Here is a 26007-nt window from a genome sequence, read left to right on the forward strand (position 1 = left end):
ACTTGGGTCCATTAGTGGTTCAGTTAGTGGCTTTTATTAGAAGTCAAAACTCGCACAGCCCACATTGTCGCCTTCACACATCACACAATGTCCGACACGATCACAGTCACGGCGTCGGCGCTCGAGTCGAGGGGCGAGCCCTCGCTCCGCCCCTCGCACGAGGCCGACATTGAGCTCATGACGGTCCCGAGCGTGCTCGGGCGCGAGTCGGGCGAGCGCGACCCGCTGCTGCTGCGCGACAAGATCATCTCGGACGCCGAGCTCGACAAGCTGCGCACGAGACGCAGCAAAAACCCCAAGCTCGCGGCGTTCTACGAAGCCCAGAATGAACACATTGGGAACCTCCTCAAGCCGCTCGCGGTGCACACGACCGACGCGCAGAAGGAGGAAGAGGACATGGCGCTCAAGGTCAAGATTGCCGTCAACGTGTCGTTTGCCGCCAACATTATTCTGGCCGGTGTCCAGCTCTACGCCGCCATCAGCTCGCTGTCGCTCTCCCTCTTCGCGTCGTGTATCGATGCTGGTGCGTGGAGCGTCGGATAGAGACAGAGCTCACTGCTAACGCACGTGGTGGCTTGCTCCTTCAGTTTGTGAGTTACCGTCCATGCCGTCGTCGCCACCAGCTCACTCCTCCAGTCGACCCGTTTGCCAACCTCCTGCTCTACCTCTCGCATCGCTTCTCGTCGCGCGCTGACGAGATGAAGTGGCCCGCCCATGGCTCGCGATTCGAGACGAGTGAGTCGATACAGGGCGGCGCCAAGCTCGTTCGGCCGAGCCAAGCATTTCGCTAACCTCGCAGTCGGCAACATTGTCTACGCGTTCATCATGGGTGCAGTCAACCTGATTCTTATCGTCATGTCGATTCAGGAACTCGCTACGCACAAGGGCGGCGAAGAGACCAAGACGTTCCACCTGATTCCCCTGGTCTGCGTGTGTATTTCGTGGGGTGAGTGCCACAGCCATCCGCCACAACGTCTAACTCTGCAGCCGTCAAGTTCTCCCTCTTCCTCTACTGCTACGCGATCCGCAAGTCGTCGTCGCAGGTGCAGGTGCTGTGGGAGGACCACCGCAATGACATTTTCGTCAACGGCTTCTCCATCCTGACGAACGCGGGTGGTGCCAAGCTCCGCTGGTTCATTGACCCGTTGGGCGCCACGATCATCGCGCTTGCCGTCATGGGAGTGTGGACCAAGACGGCGTACGGTGAGGCGGATGTGCCACAACCCTGCTGACATGTGCAGAGCAGTTCACGCACCTCGCGGGCATCACTGCGCCGACCGAGTACGTCAACATGGTGACGTACAAGGTGAGCTTTGATGGACTCATTGCAAGCTCACCGCCAGGCCATGACCTTCTCCGAGGACATCAAGAATGTCGACACTGTCCGCGTGTACCACTCGGGACCCGACTACATTGTCGAGGTGGACATTGTGCTCGACCCCGAGATGCCGCTGTGGAAGGCGCACGACATTGCGCAGGACCTGCAGGACCAGATCGAGGCGCTACCCAACGTCGACCGCTGCTTTGTGCACGTCGACCACGAGGTGGACCACAAGCCAGAGCACCGCAAGTCGAAGTAACAGGGGCAGGGGCGACGCCGGCTGTCGTAGCCGGGCGATGCGGACATATAGAGACTGGGTAGCGCCGCGCGACCGTGCAACACGGCAACGTGCTTGATTTTTGCATTCGCTTAAACGTACAACTGTGCGCTGGGGCTCTACATCCGGGCGTATGGGTGGCCGCCGGACAGGCCGCCGTCGACGGCCACGGCCTGGCCGTTGACGTACGACGACTCGTCGGACACGAGGAAGAGGGCGGCGGACGCGATTTCTGCGGGTGTGAGCTACGTCGCATCTGCACGCACCATAGGGCAGGCCGTAGCGGTGGAGGGGGTTGAGCTGGCCCACGGCGTCGCCCTTGCCCGCGCCACGAGCGAGCGTGAACAGCGCCTTGGTCATGTTGGTCTCGATGAGGCCGGGGCAGATGGCGTTTACGCGGACGTTTGTGCCCGCGAGCTCGTAGGCCGACGTCTGAGCCATGGAGATGACGGCTGCCTTGGAGGCCGAGTATGCGATCGGGCCGGCGTTCGAGCGGATGCCCGCGACGGACGCCGTCACGACGATGCTGCCGCCCGGCACGGGCTTAGCGGCCGAGGTCACGCCGAGCGCCGGCGCCGCATACTTGATCGCGAGGAACACGCTGTTGTCAGCCGCGCCGCACCCAACGACCCACCTCAGCGCGTTGATGCGCATAATCTCCGAGAACTCGGTGTCGGGGATGCTCGCGATCGGGCGCACGGCCTGCTGCAGCTCCTTAACGGCGCCGGGCTTGCTGCCGAGCTGCTCTGGCGCCGTGCGGCCGAGCTGCGTGACGCCGGCGTTGGCGAAGAAGAAGTCGAGGCGGCCGTGCTCCTCGAGCGCGCGGGCCACGACGCCCTTGACCACGGCGTCGGACGCCACGTCGCCGTTGATGGCCGTGAACTGGCGTCAGCGGCGCCCAGCACAAGACGCACCTTGACGCTGGGGTACTCTGACCGCAGGAGGTCGGCGAGCGCCGGCAGCTCGCCGCTCAGGTCGAGCAGGTACACCGCCGCGACGGCCTCGCGCGCAAACAGGCGCGCGGCGTTGGTGCCGATGCCGTTGACGGGCCCGACGCCGGTGATGATGCCGACCTTGGCGGCGAGGCGCGCGCCGTTGGGCCGGCGCTCGTCGCGGCGCGCCTCGACCTGCTGGAGCACGGCGGCGCGGATGTTGGGGGGCATGGTAAGGAGTGTGGTGGGTGTGGGGGGGGGGGGTAGGTGATGGGAGAGGACGATGGGGGAGAGGGACGAGGGGGAGAGAGACGATGGGGACAAGTTGGCCGGTCGGCAGGTTGTTAATGAGCTCGACGCCCACGGCAAGTTATCTCGCTACCGGGCCGGCAATGGCTCCTGTCAGTCTGTGCGGCTCGGGCGGCGCCGAGTGCCACACTGTCAGAGGGGGGTAGTCATGCCTGCACGGCGCTGGAGCGAGTAGCCGGTCACGTGGTTACGCGGGGGGGCCGAACAGCGCGGCGCCGCAGCCGCCCTCCACCTCCACTCCACCACGCGGCGCGGACCGACGGACCGCGACATGCCGACTGCCGTTTCCCTCGCCAGCCGCAGCTCCCTCCACCTTTGTTCGCGCCTATCGCCTATGAACCGTGTCACCGTCGCTGTCGTCGCCGTCCTCGGCATATAACTCGCCCCACCCTGACATCATGCTGTCTCTTTTCTCTCGCCCACTAGCTACCACCACACGCACACTCTCCACCATGGCCGCCAAGACCGACGTCAGCACGTACATCTTCAACCACACGATGTGGGTGGGCTAGCGCGGGGGGGGGGGGGGGGAGGCTCGCGACCAGGCGCGATGCGGCTGCGGGGGGACGACACTCACACCCACACCCCAGGTTCCGCATCAAGGACCCCAAGGTCTCGATCCCCTTCTACGAGAAGGTGCTCGGCATGGAGGTGGGTCGCTGCTACTGCTGCATCACTGACGGCAGTGCTTCCGCCAGTCGGACGGGCCCGACTTTACAAACTACTTGTGCGTGGCTCCCGCCCGCACCGCTGACCCGCAGCCTCGGTTACCCCTCGGGCTTTGGCGACAAGGCCAGCGCGAGCAAGGACGTCAAGGGCGACCTCTTCACCGGCCGCGAGGGCGTGCTCGAGCTCTGCCACAACCACGGCACTGGTGCGTGGCGCGGCCTGGGGCGAGCTGACGCCGCAGAGTCTGACCCCAGCTTCAAGGGCTACGTCTCGGGCAACGAGGAGCCCGGACGCGGCTTTGGCCACATCTGCATCTCGGTCGACGACCTCGACGCCGCTTGCCAGCGCTTCACTGAGCTCGGCGTCAAGTTCAAGAAGCGCCCCGAGGAGGGCCGCATGCGCGTGAGTCGGCGTCGGGGCGGGTCCTACACGCCAGCTCGGTGCTGATTCACTGATTACTCAGCACATCGCCTTTATCTACGACCCTGATGGATACTGGATCGAGATCCTCGCCAACGCCCGCAACCTGGCCGGCGCTTAAATGTCCGATCGGGTTGATAGTGCGAGATGTAAACGAGGTTGCCTCCACTGGTGCCGGTGCCTCCACTATGATACATGACAACACGCGCCGCCGCTTGCGCACTACGCCTTGGACTTCTTGGTACCACTCGCCGCTGGGGCAGAATCCAGGTGGTCTTGGATCGCGTCGATGATGTCCGCCTTCTTGCTCCTGTTCACAAGAGAAATCTCTGTGGCCGAGTCAGCGCTCGTCGATTTGCCAACACTCACTGTGATACTTGGCATAGTCTTTCAGCTCCTGGACCTTGAGCTGCAACGCAGTTAGCGGATGGCAGAGTCGTAACTGACCTTGTCAAGCGAACCCTTCTTGTACGCGCCTTCAATGTCGGCAAGGTCATCCTTGTCAACCTGCCGTCAGCGTGGTCCATAGGCAAGCGACGAACCTCCACTACGGCACGTTTGGTGCCGCCCTTGGTCGCGATGACAATCCGCGACCGCTCGTCGTCGTCAATGAGCTGCTTCCACTTGGTCATGATCGAACCGGCGGCCGTGTGGATCCCCTTGTACTTTGGCAGTGCACGGTCGTCGAACTGCTCGGTGTCAAAGTCCTCGTCAAAAGCCAGAGCCTGCAGCTGCTCTTGGTGGTACGCCAGGGCTGGAGTGGGTCAGCTGTCTTCAAGTACCAGCCGACTCACCTGGGTTCGGGTACGCGTCCGAAAGGTACTTTCTCGACTTGAACCTCAGCTTGCGCATGAGCCGCTCCATCTCCTTGGTCTGGTCGTCGGTGGCTGGTGGTGAGCTCAGCGCCACCAAAGGTCACTCACAGGTCAGGTTGTCCGTGTAGGCCTTTGGTGGGTCGCGAATGTCGTCAATGAACGGCAAGACGATGACATGGAATCCAGGAGGGTCGTCCTGCGCGCCCTCCTTGGTGAAAGTTTCCTCCTGAGGGATAAGCACACACATCTCTGGAGTGCTGTTGATCCTGAAGCGGCACAGTGCCAGAGCGTGGCGGTCCAACTTGACACATGATTTCAGCAAGGCCGCAAATGTGCGCGTGGAGCCGATGTACGCCTGGTAGGTGAGCACTAGGAGGTGCTTGTTACCTACATTCTCCTCTGGATAAACAAAGAATGAGTGCTTGACATTATCCTCCATACGAAGATTGTCTGGGGATTGGAACCCAAGAATCTTGATCTCTGAGCATGGTTAGCGGTTCGCCCGCATCGTCACACTTACGCGGCTCAATGCCCAAGGACCTGAACTCTTTGATCTCGCTGTCGGAGAACTGCAGGCGAGTGCGGGCCACAACTCTGGGGCGGCTGCCGTCGGAGACAGTGTTCGCGGGCTTGGCGTCCTCCATCTCCTCGTCCCCGTCCTCTCCGCGATCTATCCGCGCCTTCTCCAGCTTTAACAGCTCTTCGGCGTAGATCTCCTGCTGTTTTTGGTGCTCGTCCGACTCCCACCAGTTTGGCTCGAGGACGTTCTTGATCTTTGCCTCGTCTCCAAACTGGAACGCAGAGGTAATTTGGTTCTCTGCGAGGTCCGCGCCGGTCTCCTGCGTGGTGTCAGTGGCTGAGGCAAGGAGAGCACCGCTGCACTCACCGCCGAGGTGTACACTGTCTTGATCGCAACCTCCTCGACAGTCTGGCCTCGCATGCGTACGAGCTTCGGAGTACCCTTCTTCTGTTCAGCCACCAACGAGTATCTGGGAGAGTCAGCCCGACATTCGGTGAAGCTCCAATCGCACTTACCCGCTGACACCGATCACAATGTCACCATCCCGCCCACCAAACTTGAGGGGGATAGAGAACTGCTTGCGCTTTGGAGCCTGGCGAACAATGAGATCACACATCATGTCCGACAGCATCTCGAGGCCGTCGGCCGCTTGATCGGCAATGTCGTCCCTGGTGTCTCGGCCCAGAATGTCCTGTGAATGGTGAGGGTTGAAGACGGAGGGCCAGCAATCTCACTTACATTCCAGTAGGTATTGGGGTCAAACTTGTGGCCAGGGCGGTTGATAAAGAACGGGTTGATACTGACGCCATAGGCTTCAAGGTCCTGAGAACGGTTAGATATGCCTGGAGCCGGTGTAGACCCACGCTGCAGACAGTCCTCGCAGGCGCACGGTTTTCACTGCCGGGTGGGTCATCGTTGTCGGTCACAATGAGTACACGCTTGCTTCCAACAAGCTTGGTGCCGCTGAACTATGAGCTTGTGCGCCGACGCCTATCACCCACCCATCCCGGAACAGAAAGTTGCAGGTGGACAAAACATCGGCAAGGTTGAGCTCGTTCTTAGGGGCACACGGAGGAAACGTCTTGCGCAGAATAGGCGGCTCAACTGTCGGCTCATCGTTGTCTTCCTGCTTGTCATACTGCTCATTGGCCGTCTGGAGGAGCTTGACGAGGCGCTTGATATCGGAAGGGTTGATCTGGCGGACGGCCTGGACCACGTACGTGCCGGGCTTGTACGTTCCATGGGGCGACACAGGAACCTTGTCAGGCTATTGCACGTCAGCAAGCTGCCATCATGCACACCTCACGTCAAGGTTGTAGATCAGGAGGCCGACGCTGTCCGCTGGACCAGTGATGACCTTGCCTCGTTCGCTCCTCACGACAGCCTCCAGAGCCTGGTGGAGCGCGCTCTTGCCGCGGATCACACCAGCAGCGTTCCTCTCGTCCGGCATCGGCTTGTGCATCGACTCTGAGCCGTCGATCGCGAAGAGGATATGATCGCGGTTTTCGAACTGGTACTGCAACTGTCAGCGCGAGGAAGGCTTCTCGGACGCGTACCTCTGACTGGTCGATGGTCTCGTCGTCGTACCCCCCGTCTAGTGTGTCCCATGCTGGGGCTGATCGCGCACCGTCGCCGTAGTAGGACGACATTGTGGGTGCTGCTTGACGATTGTGCAAGTGGACAAGAGAGGAGAGGAGAGTCGATGATGGTCGCGTCGGATCAACAAGCGCGGGCGGGCGGGCGAGCGCGAAACAGCCAAGCCAGCCCAGTCGCGTCACTTGCTGTGGGGCTCCAGCTTTATTCAACCCCCCTACCTTGACACCCGCCCACTATCGACTCGCTTGCATCCAACCGCCTCCTTGCCAGTGTCACCCGCCCGCAGTCACTGTTCCGCTCGACTGCAACCCATCCTCCTTCTCCTTCTTCCTTTCACTCACTCACACACAATGTCCATGCCGCCTCCAGGTCCACCAAAATCCACAGTGCCAGCGACAAAGTCGCCCCTGTCGCGCTCCCCTGGCACCAAGTCGCCCAGCAAGTCGCCGCTCCTCAAGCCGCTCACGCCGAACAATCCTCCCGAAGCTGGCACCCTTGCCGATGCAATCTCCAAGATCGACTCGCTCCGCATGTCAGCGCCTCCGAGCGCTGCTACCTCGCCCGTCCCCTCCGGCGCGTCTAGCCCCGGCATTGCTGCGACCGTGCCGCCCCTGACCACCGCTGCTGCTGCCGTCCGCCGTGCCAGCGGTGACATCAAGCAGCATGTCAGCCCGCCTGCGACCCCGCACTTTGGCGCCCAGAGTGATATGTGAGTCTGAGTGTTGGTCGGCCTTTGCTGACAAACCAGGCTCAAGACGCTCGACGAGAGCACCAAGATTCTTCGTGCGAATGCGAACGCAAAGGGACTCGAACGTGCGCCCTCAGTCTCCGGTATCGGTGGTGTCGGTACGTTTTCCCATGCAGTGCCCGGTGTGTGCAGGGCTGATACTCCCAGTCGAAAAGCCAGACTACTCCGAGGCCAAGATTGTTGTGGCCATGGTGAGGCAGCTAACAAGCTGCTACGACGGAAAGCTGACTCCCCACAGGTTGGCCTTCCTGCCAGAGGCAAGTCGTACCTGAGTAACAAGGTCATGCGGTACCTGAGAGTGAGTGCGGGTGTGTAATGCGTAGCTGACCGATTCCAGTGGCTCGAGTACAACGTCGAGGTGTTCAACGTGGGACAGCTCCGTCGCTCCAAGGCCCGCAAGGATTTCCAGCAGCACGGCGAGAAGGCCGACCACTCTGCCCACTTCTTCTCAGACGAGAACCCGGACGCCAAGGCTTCTCGCGAGAAGCTGGCGGAGGAGAGCCTGGAGAACCTTATCACTTGGCTCAAGAAGAAGGGCGGCAACGTCGGCATCATGGACGCTACCAACAGCACGATCAGCCGCCGAGAGAAGATCAGGGAGCGTGTCGAGAAGGAGCCTGGTCTGCAGCTCCTGTACCTCGAATCGTTCTGCGATGACCCGGCCCTGATCGCCGCCAACGTCGCGCTCAAGGCCAGCTCTGGAGACCCCGACTACAAGGGCATGTCCCAGGAGGAGGCTGTTGCCGACTTCCGCAAGCGCATTGCTGCGTACGAGAAGGTCTACCAGACGATCTCCGAACCCGATATCAGCTTCTGCCGCATTCAGAATGTTGGACAGCAGGTGTCGATCAACCGCATCGAGAGTTATCTGCAGAGTCGAATCGCCTTCTACCTCATGAACCTGCACCTCAAGCCTCGCAGCATCTATCTGTCGAGAGTAGGTCGGCAATCTTTGGACTCGTGCTGACAGCCGAAGCACGGCGAGAGCATGTACAACGTCGAGGGCAAGATCGGAGGCGACGCCGAGCTGTCACCCCGTGGCATGCAGTATGCCGAAGCTCTCCCGGACATGGTCAAGAAGCACATTGGCGGGGGCGGAGTCGAGGTCTGGACGTCCACCCTCACCCGCACCATCCAGACTGCCTCCAAGCTTCCGTTTGAGAAGAAGACCTGGAAGGCGCTCGACGAGCTCGACGCTGGTGTCTGCGACGGCATGACGTACGAGGAGATTGAGCAGAAGTACCCTGAGGACTACGAGGCTCGCGACGAGGACAAGTTCAACTACCGTTACCGCGGCGGAGAATCGTACAGGGATGTTGTTGTGCGTCTCGAGCCTGTCATCATGGAGCTCGAGCGCCAGGAGAACATTCTCATCATTGGTCACCAGGTGGGTGGAAACATCTCTCTCTCTCAAAGCTAACCCACATAGGCTATTATCCGCTGCCTCTACGCCTATTTCATGGGCCTGAGCCAGGAGGAGCTTCCTTACATCAAGGTGCCTCTGCACACTCTCATCAAGATTTCGCCGCGCGCGTACGGATGCCTGGAGGAGCGCTTTGCCCTGCCCATTGCTGCGGTCGACACACATCGTTCCAAGCCCAGCAAGGACGGCAAGAACCCGACGTACGGCCTGTCGAATATCCCGTCTGGCGACATCCCGGTCCACGACACGAGCGCGCGTAAGTACTACGACCAGACGGCGGACAGTGCCAAGGCGGCGTAGGGGTTGCAGTGAACATGTTGCCGTGACCAGCATAGACAGGTGTATCGCATGAGACTCGGTGAAATCGTTGTAGAGCTAGAATGCAATGTCGTGTGGCTTTCGGGCGGGCGGGCGGGCGGGCGGATACGGGGCGACTGCGGCCCTTGCCGTAGCCGCATTGGCGTGATTTGTGAATTGAGACACGACAACGGCAGCGCCAATCGTTGCGACAGCGGTTGCTCGTTGATCGACATGGATGGCGACGACGACTGGTTACTCCAGTTTGTGCTTTCTTGGCACTGAGGCGCATGGCACGGGCGTTGAGGTCGATCAGTGGGCAGCAGCGGCAGAGGCATCGTCCACAGGCGTCGGTTATCCGGAGCCGAAGCCGCGGAAGCCGCCCTCGTGACCTCCTTCTTCACTCTTCATGCATCATCATATACACTTTAGTTGCTACACTGGGCGCGGCTAGTTGGTGAGCTGGGTGATGAGCTTGCCGCGGTTCTGGCCGACGAAGAGGCGCTGCCAGACCTGGGGGATGTCGTCGACCTTTGCGGGCACGAGCGTCTCGGCGCCGTCGATCTTGATCTTGCCCTCGGTGACCCAGCCGGCGAGCTCCTTGACGGCGACGGGCCAGCGGGCGCCAATGTCGATGACGATGAAGCCTGGGGCAGTGTCAGCCGGGGGTCACAAACACCGCAGCAAACCCACCCTGGAGAACGAGACGGTTCTTGACAATCTCCGACACGTTGGTCAGGTTCTGCGCGGCGCCGTTGTAGCCCGCGATCATGCCGCACGACGCAATCTTGCCGAAGCGACGCGTGACCTTGAAGATCTCGTTGAGCACCTCGCCGCCGACGTTCTCAAACACGCGGTCGGCGCCCTCCTTTGGCAGGGCCGCCTTGAGCTTCTCCGCCCACCCGGCCTCCTTGTAGTCGATGCAGTCGTCGGCGCCGAGGCTCTTGACCCAGTCGCACTTGTCCTTTCCGCCGGCGATGCCGATGACGCGCTGGGCGCCGACGACGTTCTTGGCGAGCTGGACGACGATCGAGCCGACGGCGCCGGCGGCGCCCGAAACAATAATCGCGTGCTCGGGCTTGAGGTCGAGCACGTCAAACAGGCCGTGGTACGCCGTGACGGCGACCATGCCGAGGACCGAGAGCGAGGCCGTAGGCTTGCCGGGCAGGTCGATGGCGGCAAACTGCACGGCCGTGGCCGGCGCAATCGCGTAGTCGGTCCAGCCCCACATGCCGACGACGCGCTGGCCCTCCTGCCACTTGTCTGAGCGGCTCTTGAGCACCTTGCCGATGCCGGTCGCGCGGACAATGTCGCCCTTCTGCACGGGGGGCGAGTAGGCGCGCTCCTGGGGGGTGTTAGCGGGCTAGAGGGCGGGGGGGGAGGCAGCACGCCGCACGCACAGGGTCCTGGTCCTTCTGGATCCAGCCGCGCTGCGCCGGGTCGTTGGAGAGCGACTCGACCTGCAGCAGGATCTCGCCGTCCTTGAGCTCGGGGAGGTCGCGGGTGACGAGCTCGAACGTGTCCTTCTGGATCTCGCCCGCGGGGGGGTTGGAGAGGATCCACGCGCGCTGCTGGGTAGGGAGGGACATTGTGTTTTGGGTTTTCGGTGGGGGGGGGGGGGGGGGAAGGTGAGTAGCTGGCTGAGGACAGCCCCGCTCGCTCCTATATACACGTCCGCAATCACGTCACATGCTATACCCGCTCGGCGACTATGACCCCCGAGGGTGACGAAAGTGGGGCACCTGGTGCTTAGATTTCTAAGCCGGCTCGGCATTGCCCACGAGCCAGGCCGGGGACAATGGGCCCTCCACCAGCTTAAACGATCGTGCAGGCGAGGGGGACGGCTGCGCGCATGCACGCAAACGAGCCTCCACTGCGTCGATAGCTAGTGCAATGGGGGAATCGTTGCCAGCAATAAACCGGCGGTGTCAGCAGAACGAGGGCCATTATGTCATTGTACCGGGGGTGTCTGACGAGCCGGCAGCCGGGAAATCCGGTGGGGCGGAGCCGAGGGCGACGCCGCGTGGCATTGGCGTTAACTGAGATTTAGGCGTGAAGGAAGCCAGGCCAGCATGTGGTTCGCCCTGCCCGCCTAACCCCCTGCTCCACCCCACGTGGCACACGTGGCATATCTGGAACTGCGCCCAAGGTGGCGTCTTGCGTCCCGTCCGCCCTTCGAGATTGAGGTAACCGATGGCGTGCTATCACAGCATATCTTGACAAAAACGTTGAATCATTAGCCGAGACAGTGCACTGATACTACACTGGGATCGATCCCCGCGCAGCGGACGCGGCAGCGTGTGGAGAAGTCGTGGCCCGACTATCTGGAATAACAAGTGACAAGTGACGTCGAAAGGCAAAAAAGTCGACAAGCACGCAACGTTCCCGAGCGAGCAGCCGTGCTGGGGTGGGGTGGCACAGCTGCTGGCTGACTGACGCTTGCGACGGCCGCGGGCGGGCAGCGAGTGCCTGCTTGCTCGCTATTCCCAACATTGAGCAGGTGCACACCATCTATATCATCATTGATCTCGTCGCGCTTCTCTCCCCCATTCCATTCCCACCACCCTTCCACTCCAGCTAAAATGGCCAACGCTCCCCACGGTGGTATCCTCAAGGACCTCGTCGCTCGCGACGCTCCTCAGCACATTGCCCTCGCTGAGGAGGCCCGTCAGCTCAAGGACATTTTCCTCACAGAGGTATGTGTGCTGCTACCGCCGGCTCCACAAACGTGCCACTCGGGAGTGAGCTAACCCCCGCCCAGCGCCAGCTCTGTGACCTCGAGCTCATCCTCAACGGTGGCTTCTCCCCCCTCGAGGGCTTCATGAACGAGCGCGACTACACGAGGTGAGTGCAGTGTGGCGGCGACCACGACGGCAGCGGACCCGACCCGCCGCGCCGCTATCAGCGGCACGCCGAGTGGCCACCCACCCCCACCCCGTTGCCACCAGCTCACACGCCCCAGCGTCCGCGACACGCTCCGCCTCGCGCCGACCAACGGCCACCGCCAGGGCACCCTCTTCCCGATCCCTATCACACTCGACGTGTCGCAGGAGGACATTAACCGCCTCGAGCTCAAGGCGGGCAGCCGCATTGCGCTCCGCGACTTCCGCGACGATGCCGCGCTCGCCATCCTCACCGTCGAGGACATTTACCGCCCCGACAAGGCGCTCGAGGCCGAAAAGGTCCTCGGCGCCGACGACAAGGCGCACCCCGCCGTCGCCTACCTCCACAACCAGACAAAGGAGTTCTACGTCGGCGGCAAGGTGCAGGCCGTGCAGGCGCCCACGCACTACGACTACGTCTCGCTCCGCTTCACGCCGGCCGAGCTCCGCGCCCACTTCAAGAAGCTCGCGTGGCGCAAGGTCGTCGCCTTCCAGACCCGCAACCCCATGCACCGCGCCCACCGCGAGCTCACGGTCCGCGCCGCCCGCCAGCACCGCGCCAACGTGCTCATCCACCCCGTCGTCGGCCTCACAAAGCCCGGAGACGTCGACCACTACACCCGCGTCCGCGCCTACCAGGCCCTCATGCCCTCGTACCCCGAGGGTCTGGCCCACCTCGCCCTTCTGCCGCTCGCCATGCGCATGGCTGGCCCCCGTGAGGCCGTGTGGCACGCCATCATCCGCAAGAACTTTGGCGCCACCCACTTCATCGTCGGCCGTGACCACGCCGGCCCCGGCAAGAACTCGCAGGGCAAGGACTTTTACGGCCCCTACGACGCCCAGGAGCTCGTCACCCAGTTCAAGGACGAGCTCGACATTGAGATGGTCCCCTTCCAGGCCATGACCTACCTCCCCGGCTCGGACGAGTACCAGCCCGTCGACGAGGTCCCCAAGGGCACCCCCACCGCCGACATCTCGGGCACCGAGCTCCGCAAGCGCCTCCGCACCGGCGCCGCCATCCCCGACTGGTTCTCGTACACTGGTGTCGTCAAGGTCCTCCGCGACTCGTACCCCCCTCGTCCCAAGCAGGGCTTCACCATCCTGCTCACGGGCCTGCACAACTCGGGCAAGGACACGATCGCGCGCGCGCTCCAGGTTACGCTGCAGCAGCACGGCGGCCGCTCGGTCACGCTTCTGCTCGGTGAGCAGATCCGCGCCGAGCTCTCGCCCGAGCTTGGCTACTCGCCCGACGACAAGCACACCAACTCTGTCCGCATTGGCTTTGTCGCCTCGGAGCTCACCAAGGCCGGCGCCGCCGTCATTGCCGCCCCTACCGCCGCGTACGAGCGCTCGCGCAAGGCCATCCGCGACGCCGTCACCGGCCCCGGCGGCAACTTCTTCCTCGTCCACGTCGCCACGCCCCTCGAGCACTGCCAGAAGGCCGACCGCCGCGGCCTGTACAAGCGCGCCCGTGTGGGAGAGCTCGACGACTACGAGGTGCCCACCAACGCCGACTTTACGTGCGACCTCCGCACCGACTCTGTGCCCGAGATTGTCCACTCGATCATCATGATCCTTGAGAGCCAGAACCTCATCTAAACCACCAAAACCCCATACACTTGCTGACTTGTCTGCCTCCGCCTCTGTACATTGATCGCTGGAAGGGTGTTATTGCATTATTTACCGCATTAGTAGAACGATGCCATTGTATTTGGACTAGCGGGGTTGGTCGTGGGGAGCCGGGTATCGTGCCGGCTTGGAAGGTTGAGGAGCTCCGGGTAGAGCCACGTGAAGAGCCGAGCCGTGTGCCGTGGCAGTGTGGGGCCAAGGAGCGTGGAGTCGATCCTGGTGCTCCTCTTAGTTTCCTGGGACGGGGACACGGGACGAGCGTGCTGCTGCTGCAACCCTGTAGCCAGTCGCCGCTGCCACGAGACCAGAGGCGTGGCAGCGTTGTTGTGTCAGGGATCCGTCCGTCGGGAGGCTAGGGGACAGAGAGGAACACGAGTCCGCATTCCTGAGGGTTCCTGTTTCATCCTCTCCGACACCCATAAACAAGTGGCCGCCTCGCTGGGAATCGACGAGCCCAACAACTCTCTTGTTGCGTCCTCGCGCCCGAGTTTCACCGCAGCCGCTTCCCACCACACTCTCGAGACATGCATGAAATGGCCGCCGGTGGGCAGCGCGGAATGAAGCATTGCTCCCAAGCACACCAAGACTCTGGGCGGACGGCCGGGCGGGACACGGCTGGCAGGCTACGACAGCCCACTTTTCACCTCTCAATTCAAGGCACTCTGTTTGGCTGTTGTTCCAGCTCTGGCAAACAGCCAACAAACACCGGGGGGCCAGCCGAAAACAACTCCATTGCCATGGCGACGTGCTGCGCTGGCTGCGGGCGGCACTCCGCCGCCCGTTGCATGCAACGTGGCCCCCCGTCCCATCCTACATGCAGCTCGGCCGACCTGCATGAGGTAAAGAACACGTCGTGCCGCAACAGCAAAAAGCATAACAACCGTCGTCGGCCGACTGTGCAGCCACTCAACGCGTGTCGGGCGAGAGCAGAGGACGCGTCGGTGGAATGTGGGGTGGTAGCATCAGAGATGGCGTGAAGTGTCAGCGTCTGAGCGTCAGTGGCCCTCGATGCCTTCGCCTGGCTGACACGCGGCGCGCGCGGCCTGAAGCGTTCGTCGCCGCCGCCGCGCCCCTGTTATTGTTTACGCCCCTCGCTCACGCCTCGGGTACTTTACGTCGCTGGTGGCGTGTGTGAACGGGGTGGACGGGGTATGCCTATACGACGGGAGCCGTAACAGTCGGCCGAGAGCGGGTCAGGCGTGCCTTTTTGGGTCAAAGTGTCAACAACGCGCTCAGCGCGCGGGGCTCAAGGCAGACAGCCCACCTCCCCTCCACCCCTTCCACCTGGGGTGGGAAGCAGAGGGTACCCGCTCTCGCTCTGGCTCTCCGTAGGCCTCGCTCGCCCTCTGCTGCTATCTTACTTGCTGGGCCCTCTTGCCGGCCGGACGGCGAGGGACAGCCCTGGCGCCCCCCCGACGCCGCCGCCTGCCCGGCTGTCCACTGCTGCGGATGGTTGGCTGGACAACAGAGTCTGTTGTCGGCTGCTCGCCCCCCCTCTTTCCCCCCGCGTCATCCGCCTGCCCCCAAAATATCTCTCTGTCGGTCGACCCAGTCCGGCAGAGGGAGCGAGTGTGTGGAACGGAAGAGCCGACTGGCGTGTGCATGCAAAGAGAGTGCGACTGAAGTGTACACAGCGTACCTGGACAAGTGCCTATGAACCAAACTGACATTCCCCCCAGCCCCCCCGTCCGACACCACACCCCCTTCACTCGCCCGTCGACCCTGTTTGGGACGCTCGACCCGCTTTGAGCCTTATACTTGGGAATCAGAACATCATCTTCCTCTTCTTTCCTTACTCTGTCTCCATTCCTTTTGACCCACCCCCCCAACTTCGACGACTACCCCGAGTCATCAACGTCGGCGACGAGCTCACCCCCCACACCACGACTACTACCACAACCTCAGCCCGCTCGCTGGCGATCTCGACCATCTTCCTCCTTCCCTATTAGCCACCACCCCCGCAAACGACTGCGCGGGGCTTGACAGGGTTCTCCTCTCTTCCTTTACTCTCTTAAACGAAAACCTCGTCTTGGCCACCACCATGCTTAGCTTTGGCGCCGCAGCTCTCTCGGCGTTCGTCCTTGGCGCCGGCCTCGTCCAAGCAGACGGCCCCGTTCACACACCTCGCGTCCTCGTCTTCACCGGTACCACGGGCTTCCGTCACGACTCGATTCCTACTGCCATCGAGGTGCTCGGCCAGAACGCGGACCGCTTTGGCATTTCGTTCAACTTTACAGAGTAAGCCGACATGACACAGACATCAGCCATCAGACATCAGCCATCCTATCCTGCATCTGGATCTGGATCTGGATGGGGATGGCTGGTGTACAGCCATCCTTTGACCGCAGCATTGACACAGGCGCAGGGACAAGGGTGCCTTCAACGACAACTACCTCAAGAACTTTGACGGACTGTTGTTTGTTTCTGCTTCGGGTGAAGATGGTAAGTGTTGCATAGTTGTGCTCGGATCTCGCACGCACAATGTCCCAAGGATTCGGGCGCGAGGGCTGGCGCGCGCGCGCGCACGCGTGCGATCGACCTCTGCCCACCATTCCCCGACGCCCATTCTTGGCACACTTTTTGAATCTGCCACTAGTCGAAACAACAAGCTAACAGATTAATCAGTTCTTGACCAGGACGGGCAGGATGCTTTCCACCGCTATGTCCAGAGCGGTGGCCACTACATGGGCGTCCACTGCGCCGCAACGGCTCTCACCAACTCGACCATGTTCCGTCAGACCCAGGGCGGTGAGTTCCGAGTTCGGTTGTCGCCATGCACCGCCACGTGCAGAACCCGCACCGTGGACGGCATCGCCCGTGCCTTTTGCTAATACTTCTCCTCTCAGGCATCTTCAACTACCACCCGTCGTTTCAGAACGCGGTAAGTTGCGGCGATTTATCATTAGAACCAGCCCTGACAGCCATTTCAGACCTTCCTCAAGCTCGATGACAACCACCCCTCGACAGTCAACCTTCCCAAGGAGTGGCGTTACGTGAGTGGTGCTGGCAGATTCAGCGCCTCGAGCTCGGCACTGACAGCTCGTGCAGCCCGAGGAGGTCTACTTCTTCGCCAACAACCCGCGCAATGAGAAGGCTATTGTCTACCTGACGGTCAACGAGTCGAGCTTCAACAGTGCGTAGAGCGAGCATTATAGCTTGGCGCAGATCTGACGTGCCCAGACGACGGTGGTGACGGTGGACCGAACCAGGGCAGCCCTCACCCCATCGCCTGGGGTATCGAGAGCCCCTACTCTGCTGTGCCCCTCCTCGCTGGTGCCCCGGGTGCAGGCCGCACCTTCTACACCGGTCTTGGCCACGCCAACGAGACGTGGCACGACGAGGTCTTCATCGGACACATCTTTGGTGGCCTCGCCTGGACTCTTGACGGCGCTACCACCAAGGCGTACGGTGTCGGCATTGTCGGCAGCGACCTTCCTCTCAAGCCCAAGCCGGTTCCTGTTGCTGCCCCCGACGTCAATGTGACGAATGGCCCTGCTGCTCCCTCTGTCAGCAATGCCCAGCCAAGTGGCTCGGGCGCGAGCCTGTCGGCGCCCCTTGCGTCTGCTCTGGTCCTTGGTGCCGCCCTCATCGGTGCGATCGCTTGCGCCCTATAATCTGTGCGCGCACCTAACCTCCCTCCCCTCCCTTCCCTCTCTCTGGGTCATTAGGTAACGCGGTAGTCACTGTGAATAGCACCATTCGTCGGTTAGGAACCGACGTCCTCTCCTTACCCTTGTACAAAGGTCATGGACACTCGTAGCTCGCTCGACGTCAATACCTGCTTTGTGTATAACCCAAATATCATGACAGACAGCGGCTCTTAATGAAATCAAATATGGACACGGGGGCGTGGACAACGGGGGGGTGTGGGTGGGGTGCGGGCGGTGCGGGCGGCGCCGGCTTGCGAGACGTTGAAGTGGGCGTCGGCTTGCGAGACGTTGAAGTGCTCGCGGTCACTTGCAGCCCCGCACCAATGCTACTTGCTCTGCTCGTCTACTTGTAGTACTTGGTAGGCACAAACGGCATGGGGGTGACGGTGGCCTCGCGGAGCTTCTTGCGGACCTCGATCTGGACCTTTGTGTTCTTCTTGTGGTGGCCGTTCTTGACGTATCCCATGGCGACGTTTGTGCCGAGCGTGGGCGAGGGGATGCCGGACGTGACGACGCCAATCTCCTCCTTGCCCTCTGCGTCGAAGATCTTGGAGCCCTCGCGCGCGGGCGAGCCGGCAATGGTGAAGCCGACGCGGCGGCGCGCGGGGCCGGGCTTGCCGAGCTCAGCGAGGATGCGGCTGGATCCGGGGAAGTTTGCGGTTTCGGGCGTGCGGCGGTCCTTGCCTAGACAAAGTTAGCGCACAGAGGCGAGGGAGGGGGAGAGGCCGACGCACCGATGAGCCAGGCAAGCGCACCCTCAACCGGGCTCACGCTCTCGTCCAGGTCGTGGCCGTACAGGCACATGCCGGCCTCGAGGCGGAGCGAGTCGCGCGCGCCGAGGCCGATGAGCCACACGTCGGGGTTGGCGGTAATCTCCTCTGTGACGCTAACGGCGTGAGCGGGGGGGATGGAGACCTGGTGCCGTTAGCCACCTGTCGGCCGGCAGGACCCGCCCAACCCACCTCGAACCCGTCCTCGCCAGTGTAGCCACCACGCGCAATGTGGCAGCGGACCTTGTCCTTGCCAATCTCGGCGTAGAGGCTGCCGCCAAACTTGAGCTGGGAGAGGTCGGCGCCCGTGAGCTGCTGGAGCACGTCGGCGGCCTTGGGGCCCTGGAGCGCGACGAGGCCGTATCCCTCGAGGATCTTCCAGTTGACCGGCTTGTCCTTGTGCTCGGCATTCCACGCGCCGATCTTGGCGTCGAGGTGCGCAATGTCCTCGTCGGCACGGCCGGCATTCGTGACGACGTACCACCTGCTCCCGTCCTCTGCCTGCTTGGTCATGACCGTGTCGTCGATGATGCCGCCCTCGTCGTTGAGGAGGACCGAGAGCGAGCTCGTGTTGTTCGCCAGCTTGTCGAGCGACGTCGGAGTCAGCGACAGCAAAAAGTCCTGCGCGCCGGCGCCGGTAAACTCGTGCTGCACCATGTGCGAGACGTCGAACAGGCCGGCGCTCTCACGGACGTGCTTGTGCGCCGCGACCTGCCCCACGTCGCCGTACGACAGCGGCATGTCCCACCCCGCGAACGGCACCATCTTGCCCCCGTTCTTCACGTTGAAGTCGTACAGCGGCGTGCGCTTGAGCTGGGCGTGAGTGGGAGCGAGGGGGGGCAAGCCTACCTTCTCGGCCTGGGCGCGCGAGGTCGCAAAGCCGCGGAGCACGAGGCGGCCGGTGGTGGGCGCGGCGGCGAGGCGCTCGAGAGCGGCGCGGGAGGAGCGGGCAGCGAGCATGGTGTGAGTGGGGCTGAGTTGGAGGGGAATGCAAGTCGAGGGCGATGTGATGCGGACACGGCGCTGCTCTTATTCGATAGGGCGATAGCAATGGTCCATTCGCAGCCACCGTTTGTGGAAAACACGCCGCGTCCTTGGAAATCGGGCCGTCCAACAACGACAAGACTCCAACGCCGTCATTGGAACTTCGGCTCACAAGTGTTGGAAATAACCGCGACGCCGCGAGCGACGCTTCACGCGCACCGGCCCATTCGGCATTACCCGCGTGCGACCTCGATCCGCTGCATCACTCACGCTACCAGGGCTTACACCCCCTCCCACTGCATACTGTGCATGTGCGGATATCAATGCGCATGTGCAGACAGACAAAGAGTGTATTGACTAGGGGTTCGAGGCTGTAACAAACGCTTTAAGGGACGAGGGACGCACGCAGTGTGATGTGAAGAGGCCACAGCGCCAAGGAAAGTGTACAAATGTTGGTATCGGGGTATCTCGTGGAGAGTGCGAAGAGACAATAGACTATGCGCAAATGTAGAGGAAGTATCACGGCAAAAGTCCAGTCAGACGATTAGACGACGGCCTGTATGAATGGGTGGGTGGTGGTGGTGGGTGCGGTGGTGGGTGCGGTGTGGTGGTGGACGTGGTGAGACGATGACAATGTGGTGGGTTGCAAAGAAACGCTGTATTAGATGCTGCCGTCGAGCACGCCGCGGACGTCGTCCACGGTCGCCATGTCGGCCAGGAACGGGCAAAGGTCGGTGAGCTCAGTGTCGTGAGGGTCGTTGAACCATGTCGAAACCGGAACAGCATTGTTGGGGTGGAAAATGTACGAAGCGGGCGAGTTGTCAATGATTATAGACGTCGAGAGGTCGCGACCCAGCTGCGAGAGGTCCTAGAGTATGGGTCAGTTGTTGCCCAATGACATGCGCCAGCGCCGACTCACCTTGACATAGTTGCCCTTGTGGTTGTAGCAGCTCTCACGGAACAGACGGTGGCGCACGACCCGGCCGACGTCGAGCATGTCGAGCACGGGGTCGGCATACTTGCTCAGACTTGCGGTGAAGACGACAATCTCATAGATCTTGCCCATCTCGGACAGGAAGTGGTCGACACCGGGGCGCTTAATAACATAGACATTGTGCGTTTGCGATTCAATCTCGACGGGGACAATGTAGTCGGCCGATGGCAACATCTGTAACGCGCGTTAGCCCAATGTCCGCTTCGCGGCGACTCTGATCTACTCGCCTTGAAACTGGAATGCAGAAGAGTCTCGTCCAGGTCAAGGACCAAGCACTTGCGGCCAGTGTCCCTCTTGTCAATCTCGGGCAACAATGGTGCGGGGTTGCCGTGCTGGCCATGTCAGCAACGGCGCCTCTCAACGCTGGCGCGTCGTCGCGACACTCACCTCGTCGATGGGGATACCAATACCACCCTGCGCAATCAAGCGGTCCTCCTCGTCCTCGTAGTCCTCGTCGCCGTATAACAGCTCCTGCGAACCGGCGCTGGCATCAGGGTCCTCCGAGTCGCTGAGGTCCGAGTAGCCGCCGCTCGTGTCCGTCTTGTTGTGGGCCTCGGCACCGGCGTGGGCGTGGGGGAGGTGGTGCTCCGACTCGCTACGGTGCAGCATGTGCTGGTGGATGATCTCTGAGCCTGAGCCCGGAGCCTGAACAGCCGCAGAAGTCAAGCCAGCCGTCTGAAAGGATGAATGTCAGCAATGGGAACCACAGCAGAGTGCACAAGGGGCGGCAGCTCTCACCTCTTCAAGGGGCGCAGTGGTGGGCTCACTCGCCGGGACCAGACCGTCTGGGAGGGGGATCACTGGCGGCGGGGTCGAGGTTCGGTCCGCCGACTTGTCGACAACCTTCTCGCCGTTGGTCGCGGCATCCGGCTGTCTCGAAGTGGTCGCAGTCGAGTCCTTGGCAGCGGCAGCAGGCACGACGGCCGTCTTGGCCGCCGTCGCAGTCGCCGCCGAACCGGATGGCTGGCTCGGGCCCGTGGGCTTGGAGGTCGCGGTCGACTTTGCGGGCGGAATGTCCTCAAAGTCATCGGTTGAAAGACAGCCGAGGACAACGAAAATGGACGCCAGACCACCTCTTTTCCGTCTCTTCTTGGACGCGGGCTTGGCCGGCACAGACTTGGCAGCTGCAGGCACGGGGGCAGCAGCGGCAGCAGCAGGAGCCTTTTCGGCGCTGCCGCCTTTGGCCGTCGTGGCCGCTGGTGCTGGCGCAGAGGAGGATGCCTTTGCTAACTGCGACGACGTCGACGCATCCGCGGGGGCGGCGACCGGGGCCGCCGCTTCGGCTGGCGGCTGGCCGGTCACTGCGCCAGACGAGGACGCGGCTGCGGGAGAAGAGACATCCGCGCCGGTTGATGTGTTGGCCGACGACCCAGGAGCGGCTTGAGGGACAGTGTCGGCCGTGTTGGATGGCGGTGCGCCCGAAGATGTTGCCATTTCCTCGTCCTACGTGACGAGGGGGGGTGAGTGCTGTGAGAGCGAGGGGGAGGGGGGGAAGGGCGAGTGGGTGGTGTAAAAGTCGGACCGTGCGGGCAGACTGAGACTTGGTTGCTGGCAAAGGCGGTGGGTGGGTGGATGGGCGGGGCGGGGGGGAAGGGGTGGCTGGGCGCTGACTGCGAGGGGTGAGGGGGTTGGGGGGGAGAGTTGCCGCTTTGACAGTGAGGAGTGGTAAGGGAAAGTGTGAGAGTTGTGCGGTGCAGTCGCGGTGCTTGTTGTTTATGGATGATGGTTGATTGTTTGCTGATGGAGTGAGGTAAAAGGGGGCAGGCGGCTGCAGCGTGCAAGCAGCGAGCGAGCGAGCGAGCGGCGGTGGTGGTGTCGCTGGTGGTCGCAGGTGGGTGCAGTGCAGTGCGTCGTTGGTTGGCTCGTGTTGTTGGTAAGTAAGGGGGGGGGGGAGGGCGGGGGCAGGCAGCGGGCGGGGCGGAGGGCGGAGGGGCGGCACAAGCTTGGACTGGGCGGTCTGCGTCGTGACGATGGCCGGCTGGGTGGGGTGGGTACCAGCCAGGACCCAAAGTGGGGGGCACGCCCAGCACCGGCACAAGCCAGGGGCCCGTGCCTGGCTCGCCCACTGCCGTCGTCGTTTTTTGGCCCAGGCAGATGGGTCAGGCAACGAGCCAGATGCTTCCGACGACCAGGCCCGGTACCAGAGACACCACTGCAGCACCGTCAAGTCGGCGCCGCCACCGCCTCGCCCTCTCAATGCTCTGCTCGCCATGTATGCACGGCCGCACGGCGACGCACAACGCACGACACACCACGCACCCTCGTTTGCACCCACTTCTTCCTCTTGCCCCTTCTGGCCCACTGCCACCCTGCCACTGCCACTGCCAGACGCGCCAGCCGCAAGCAGCATGAGGGCCAGGGCACGCGCCACACGCCGCCCCACGCGCTGCTCCTTGAATCCCTCGTCGTCCTCGCGCTCGACAATGGCGCAAACGGCGCGTTTGCGCGCCGCGGCTCCTTGATCGGAAATCCTTAGGCGCGTTTCTTGCTGCTCCGCCCTCCCCTCGTCTCTTCCCTTTGCCCCCTCCCTTGACCCAAAGAAGACATCTTCCATGTCCACTTTGGGTAATGCCCTCAATGCCATGTGCGGGCCTTGAGCTTGTCCAGATCGTCATCCTAACCCAGCCGCCCCACGTTTCTGGGTCTGGACAGAGCTAATACGAGCTGCCAAGGTTTACTAATGCCCAGTGGAAAATGCATAGAGGTTACAGAAGTGAACACAGGATGAAGCAACAAGTGACAAGAGCTCTCTAAAACTTCGACTTCTTCTGCTTGTCGATGGCAGCACGAAGACGCATCTGCTTGTCGCGCAGCGACGCCTTCTTCTTCTGCACAACCTTGTTCGAGCTGGGAAGCGTCAGCAACAGCAAAGAGGCGAAACACCCACTGAATAGCCATCATGAGCGGCTTGTTCCTCGCCTTCTCGCGGTTGGTAGAAGAGCTTGGGGCATCCTTCTTCTTCTTGCCCTTCATCGAGCCGAACTTCTCGCGGCCCTCGCGGCCCTTGCGGATGCTCTCCATGCGCTCCTCGTAGTCCTGCTTGGTCCTCTTGCGAGCACCAAGAATCTCGCCCTCGGTAAGGAAGCGGTTCTGCTCGTCCTCGCCGACGCTGCGCTTGGACGCCTCGAGCAGAGCAAGCTTGCGCTTGGCAGCAGAGCCACCACCCTTCTCAACGGCATCCTGAGCAGCCTTGAGCTTGAGCTCGTTGAGCAGCGCAAAGTCGGCAGGCGTGAGGATCTTCTGCTGCGCGAGCAGCGAGATCTTCCTCGCCTCGGTAGCCGTCGAGGTCGCGGTAGACACAACAGACTTGGCGTCGTCGTCCTCCTCCTCCTCCTCCTCGGTCTTCTTGGAAAGGCGGGCCTTCTTCGACTTGGGCTTGTCGTCCTCGTCCTCCGAATCGCTGATCTCAAAGTCCTCGCCGTCCGACGACACGTCGTTCCACTCGTCAGAGTCAGAGCCGTCCTCGGACTCGACGTCCCAGTTGTCCCAACCAGCCTCGTCGTCCTCGTCGATCTCGAGGTCCTCGTCGTCGCTGACACCGCCGTTGGCCTCCTTGCGCATGTTCTTGAAGTGCTCTTCCAGCAGCTCGAGGCCGTCGATGCCGTCGGCAACCTCCTTGGTGCGGCCGAACTCGGGCACCTGCCCGTCGATGAGGCCCATGCTGGCCGTCTTGCCCTGTGAGGTGTATCAGTTGTGTTCTTACACCTGGCGTGTCCCAACTCACCCGGTCACGACGCTTGAGCATTCCAGGGTTGACCTCACGGAAGAGGGACAGCAGACCACCAGCGGCAGTCGCAACGCCCTTGTCCTTGGACTTCTTGTACTCGATCAGGTCACTGAGCAGGTCCTCCTCCATACACCAAGGCTGGCGACGACAAACTTCGCGGATCGAGTTGATACCGGCCGCGATGACCTCGGCACCGACACCTGGGTGGACAAACTCCTGGGCCAGCTTGCGAATGACCGGAGTAAGGACGTCGGGAGGCGTGAGCTCGTGCACCGACTGCGCGAGGGCGACCAGAATGAGGGTAACCTGAAGCTGGTGGTACGTGAGGTACTTGATGACGTAGCTGTAGAAGCCAAGGACGCAGAGCTTGTGCGCGCCCATGACACGCGAGAGCAGCTGCATGATAAGAACCTTGTGCTCGAGCGTGTACTGCTTGTCTGATAGCTTTAGCACAGCCTCACAAGTTGAAACTCACCATAGCGGCTCAAGTTGTCGTAGAGCTTCTCGCCAAACGTCTGGGGGTCGTTCAACAACTCCAGGGCTGGGAAGTTGACGGAGATGGCCGCGGCCTTCTCTTTCCGCTTCTTGGACAGACCAGTCTTCAGCTTCTCAAGCTGGCGCTGCTGCTTCCTGCCGTGCTTGCCGACGCCCATCTTGTGCTCCATGCCCTTGACGTTGCGGCGGCTCGCGACAACTCCGTCCTCCTCGTCGCTCGAGTCATCTTCGCGGTCGGCATCGGTATCCGATCCCAGGAAGAAGTGAATGGCCGCAGACTGGACCTTGGTGTTGGGGTGGAAGACGGCGAGAGCAGCGATGGATACCGTCTTGGCGTCGGTCCTGGTCCTCGTCAGCGCACGTCGCAAGATAGCCGACTAGACTCACCAGACACCCTTACGCCAGAGCTCGCGCACCATCATGACAGCCCACATGGCCTCACCACCCTGCTCCTTGCCCTTTCCTTTGCCCTTGTTGCCGATAACCTCGCCGCCCATGCCGTTCTCGATCATGCCAAACAGGAGGCCTTGCACAATGCGGTTCAGGCGGTGGTTCTTGGTGCGCTGGTTAGACGTCTTAATGTCGGTAAGGATAGTACTCCTGATCGTCGAACGGAGATCCTTGGACACCAGGGGGAGGAGGGGGAGAAGAGTCTGGAGCAGCCTGTACGATCAGCAGCTGCCTTCGGACTGCGACTTACTCGACCGAGTCGATAACGTCCTTGTTGCGAAGCATGACAAGGTTCTTGACGGCTGACTCGCGAAGGTCACCAGTCAAGGCCATGACGCCCTCGGTGCCGAGGAGGAGAGCGCGCAGCTGCTGGGGAAGCTCCTTGGTGATGGTCGGGTAGCATTGAGCACACTGGCTCACGAACGTGATGAGTTCGCCGAAGAGCTCGGTAGACTTCTCATTCGACGTAGATGATGAGCCAGTGGCCGGCGCAACGGTCTGGAGACGAAGGAGCGAGACGTAGTGGTTGTACTGGACCATGAACTCCTCCTTGTACGCGACGGGGTCACGCTGTGAGATGTGAGCAAGACGTCTCTGTGCCGTGGAGTGCTGCACCAACCTTGATCAGGTTCTGCAGCTGAGGCAGGTTGTTGGTGAGGAGGATACCCCTCGAAACTCGGGACTTGACCATCTTGGCGTTTGTTGCTGCGATGGTGTTGCTACACGAGATAGCTTTGGTGTTGTCAAACGACCATACAAGCTCGTAGACATCACACACCCAGCTGATCTTCCTGGACATGACTGTCTGCCGACTTTTTATTTGTTTTTCGCTTTTCTTTCATTTATCCCAGATTTGCCACCAGACATTACTTGACCTCCACTCGTGACGTCCATCAAAACAGTCGCGCCTGGTAGAGGCGTGCCGGGCGGGCAGCTGCAGCGAGGAAGGGGGGTTCAGTGCAAGCAGCGAGGAAGGTCAACCACCTTACCACCAGCGCTGCCTTCCCCCCCCCTAACCCTACCCTCCCCCAACTCATTTCTCTCTCCTTCATCTCTCTTCCTCTTTCCCATTCATCGTCTCGTCCTCTTCCTCCTCTGT

The 26007-nt window shown here is 61.8% G+C and overlaps 11 protein-coding genes across 11 annotated transcripts; 5 read left to right on the forward strand and 6 right to left on the reverse strand.

Moving 5' to 3' along the window:
* Positions 1-87: 87 nt before the first annotated feature.
* On the forward strand, positions 88-1580 carry Q8F55_000494 (uncharacterized protein; the record flags this gene model as incomplete). The annotated part of the gene is made up of 6 exons (XM_069349147.1): positions 88-523; positions 637-735; positions 800-946; positions 988-1203; positions 1242-1306; positions 1344-1580. 6 exons carry the CDS (start codon positions 88-90, stop codon positions 1578-1580), a joined length of 1200 nt encoding a protein of 399 aa, XP_069212691.1.
* Positions 1581-1717: 137 nt separating this feature from the next.
* On the reverse strand, positions 1718-2761 carry Q8F55_000495 (uncharacterized protein; the record flags this gene model as incomplete). The annotated part of the gene is made up of 4 exons (XM_069349148.1): positions 1718-1830; positions 1865-2199; positions 2233-2480; positions 2513-2761. 4 exons carry the CDS (start codon positions 2759-2761, stop codon positions 1718-1720), a joined length of 945 nt encoding a protein of 314 aa, XP_069212692.1.
* A 530-nt stretch (positions 2762-3291) lies between these two features.
* Positions 3292-4049, forward strand: GLO1 (Lactoylglutathione lyase; the record flags this gene model as incomplete). The annotated part of the gene is made up of 6 exons (XM_069349149.1): positions 3292-3338; positions 3430-3490; positions 3526-3566; positions 3601-3713; positions 3750-3910; positions 3972-4049. 6 exons carry the CDS (start codon positions 3292-3294, stop codon positions 4047-4049), a joined length of 501 nt encoding a protein of 166 aa, XP_069212693.1.
* Positions 4050-4150: 101 nt separating this feature from the next.
* On the reverse strand, positions 4151-6912 carry KU70 (ATP-dependent DNA helicase II subunit 1; the record flags this gene model as incomplete). The annotated part of the gene is made up of 15 exons (XM_069349150.1): positions 4151-4257; positions 4298-4337; positions 4376-4435; positions 4471-4682; positions 4723-4815; positions 4852-5098; positions 5135-5223; positions 5264-5582; positions 5630-5732; positions 5779-5954; positions 6002-6085; positions 6127-6226; positions 6265-6530; positions 6570-6779; positions 6820-6912. 15 exons carry the CDS (start codon positions 6910-6912, stop codon positions 4151-4153), a joined length of 2199 nt encoding a protein of 732 aa, XP_069212694.1.
* Positions 6913-7209: 297 nt separating this feature from the next.
* On the forward strand, positions 7210-9330 carry FBP26 (Fructose-2,6-bisphosphatase; the record flags this gene model as incomplete). The annotated part of the gene is made up of 7 exons (XM_069349151.1): positions 7210-7568; positions 7608-7705; positions 7755-7798; positions 7846-7905; positions 7945-8544; positions 8584-8994; positions 9037-9330. The coding sequence occupies 7 exons, from the start codon at positions 7210-7212 to the stop codon at positions 9328-9330; spliced, it is 1866 nt and encodes a 621-aa protein (XP_069212695.1).
* A 447-nt stretch (positions 9331-9777) lies between these two features.
* Positions 9778-10916, reverse strand: QOR1_1 (quinone oxidoreductase; the record flags this gene model as incomplete). Its single annotated transcript, XM_069349152.1, has 3 exons — positions 9778-9974; positions 10021-10672; positions 10728-10916. The coding sequence occupies 3 exons, from the start codon at positions 10914-10916 to the stop codon at positions 9778-9780; spliced, it is 1038 nt and encodes a 345-aa protein (XP_069212696.1).
* A 993-nt stretch (positions 10917-11909) lies between these two features.
* MET3 (Sulfate adenylyltransferase) lies at positions 11910-13808 on the forward strand (the record flags this gene model as incomplete). Its single annotated transcript, XM_069349153.1, has 3 exons — positions 11910-12023; positions 12089-12171; positions 12290-13808. 3 exons carry the CDS (start codon positions 11910-11912, stop codon positions 13806-13808), a joined length of 1716 nt encoding a protein of 571 aa, XP_069212697.1.
* A 2071-nt stretch (positions 13809-15879) lies between these two features.
* Q8F55_000501 (uncharacterized protein) lies at positions 15880-17452 on the forward strand (the record flags this gene model as incomplete). Its single annotated transcript, XM_069349154.1, has 7 exons — positions 15880-16076; positions 16204-16280; positions 16464-16586; positions 16685-16719; positions 16769-16831; positions 16887-16971; positions 17019-17452. 7 exons carry the CDS (start codon positions 15880-15882, stop codon positions 17450-17452), a joined length of 1014 nt encoding a protein of 337 aa, XP_069212698.1.
* Positions 17453-17831: 379 nt separating this feature from the next.
* Positions 17832-19218, reverse strand: GCV1 (Aminomethyltransferase, mitochondrial; the record flags this gene model as incomplete). Its single annotated transcript, XM_069349155.1, has 3 exons — positions 17832-18172; positions 18223-18403; positions 18451-19218. The coding sequence occupies 3 exons, from the start codon at positions 19216-19218 to the stop codon at positions 17832-17834; spliced, it is 1290 nt and encodes a 429-aa protein (XP_069212699.1).
* A 685-nt stretch (positions 19219-19903) lies between these two features.
* Positions 19904-21670, reverse strand: Q8F55_000503 (uncharacterized protein; the record flags this gene model as incomplete). Its single annotated transcript, XM_069349156.1, has 5 exons — positions 19904-20110; positions 20162-20410; positions 20464-20568; positions 20624-20911; positions 20975-21670. The coding sequence occupies 5 exons, from the start codon at positions 21668-21670 to the stop codon at positions 19904-19906; spliced, it is 1545 nt and encodes a 514-aa protein (XP_069212700.1).
* A 1316-nt stretch (positions 21671-22986) lies between these two features.
* Positions 22987-25599, reverse strand: SDA1 (Severe Depolymerization of Actin; the record flags this gene model as incomplete). The annotated part of the gene is made up of 7 exons (XM_069349157.1): positions 22987-23083; positions 23124-23911; positions 23961-24400; positions 24439-24800; positions 24846-25121; positions 25159-25478; positions 25528-25599. The coding sequence occupies 7 exons, from the start codon at positions 25597-25599 to the stop codon at positions 22987-22989; spliced, it is 2355 nt and encodes a 784-aa protein (XP_069212701.1).
* Between the last annotated feature and the right edge of the window lie 408 nt (positions 25600-26007).

This window comes from Vanrija albida (genome assembly GCF_041260175.1).
Source record: "Vanrija albida strain AlHP1 chromosome Unknown contig_1, whole genome shotgun sequence".
Classification (NCBI taxonomy): Eukaryota; Fungi; Basidiomycota; class Tremellomycetes; order Trichosporonales; family Trichosporonaceae; genus Vanrija; species Vanrija albida.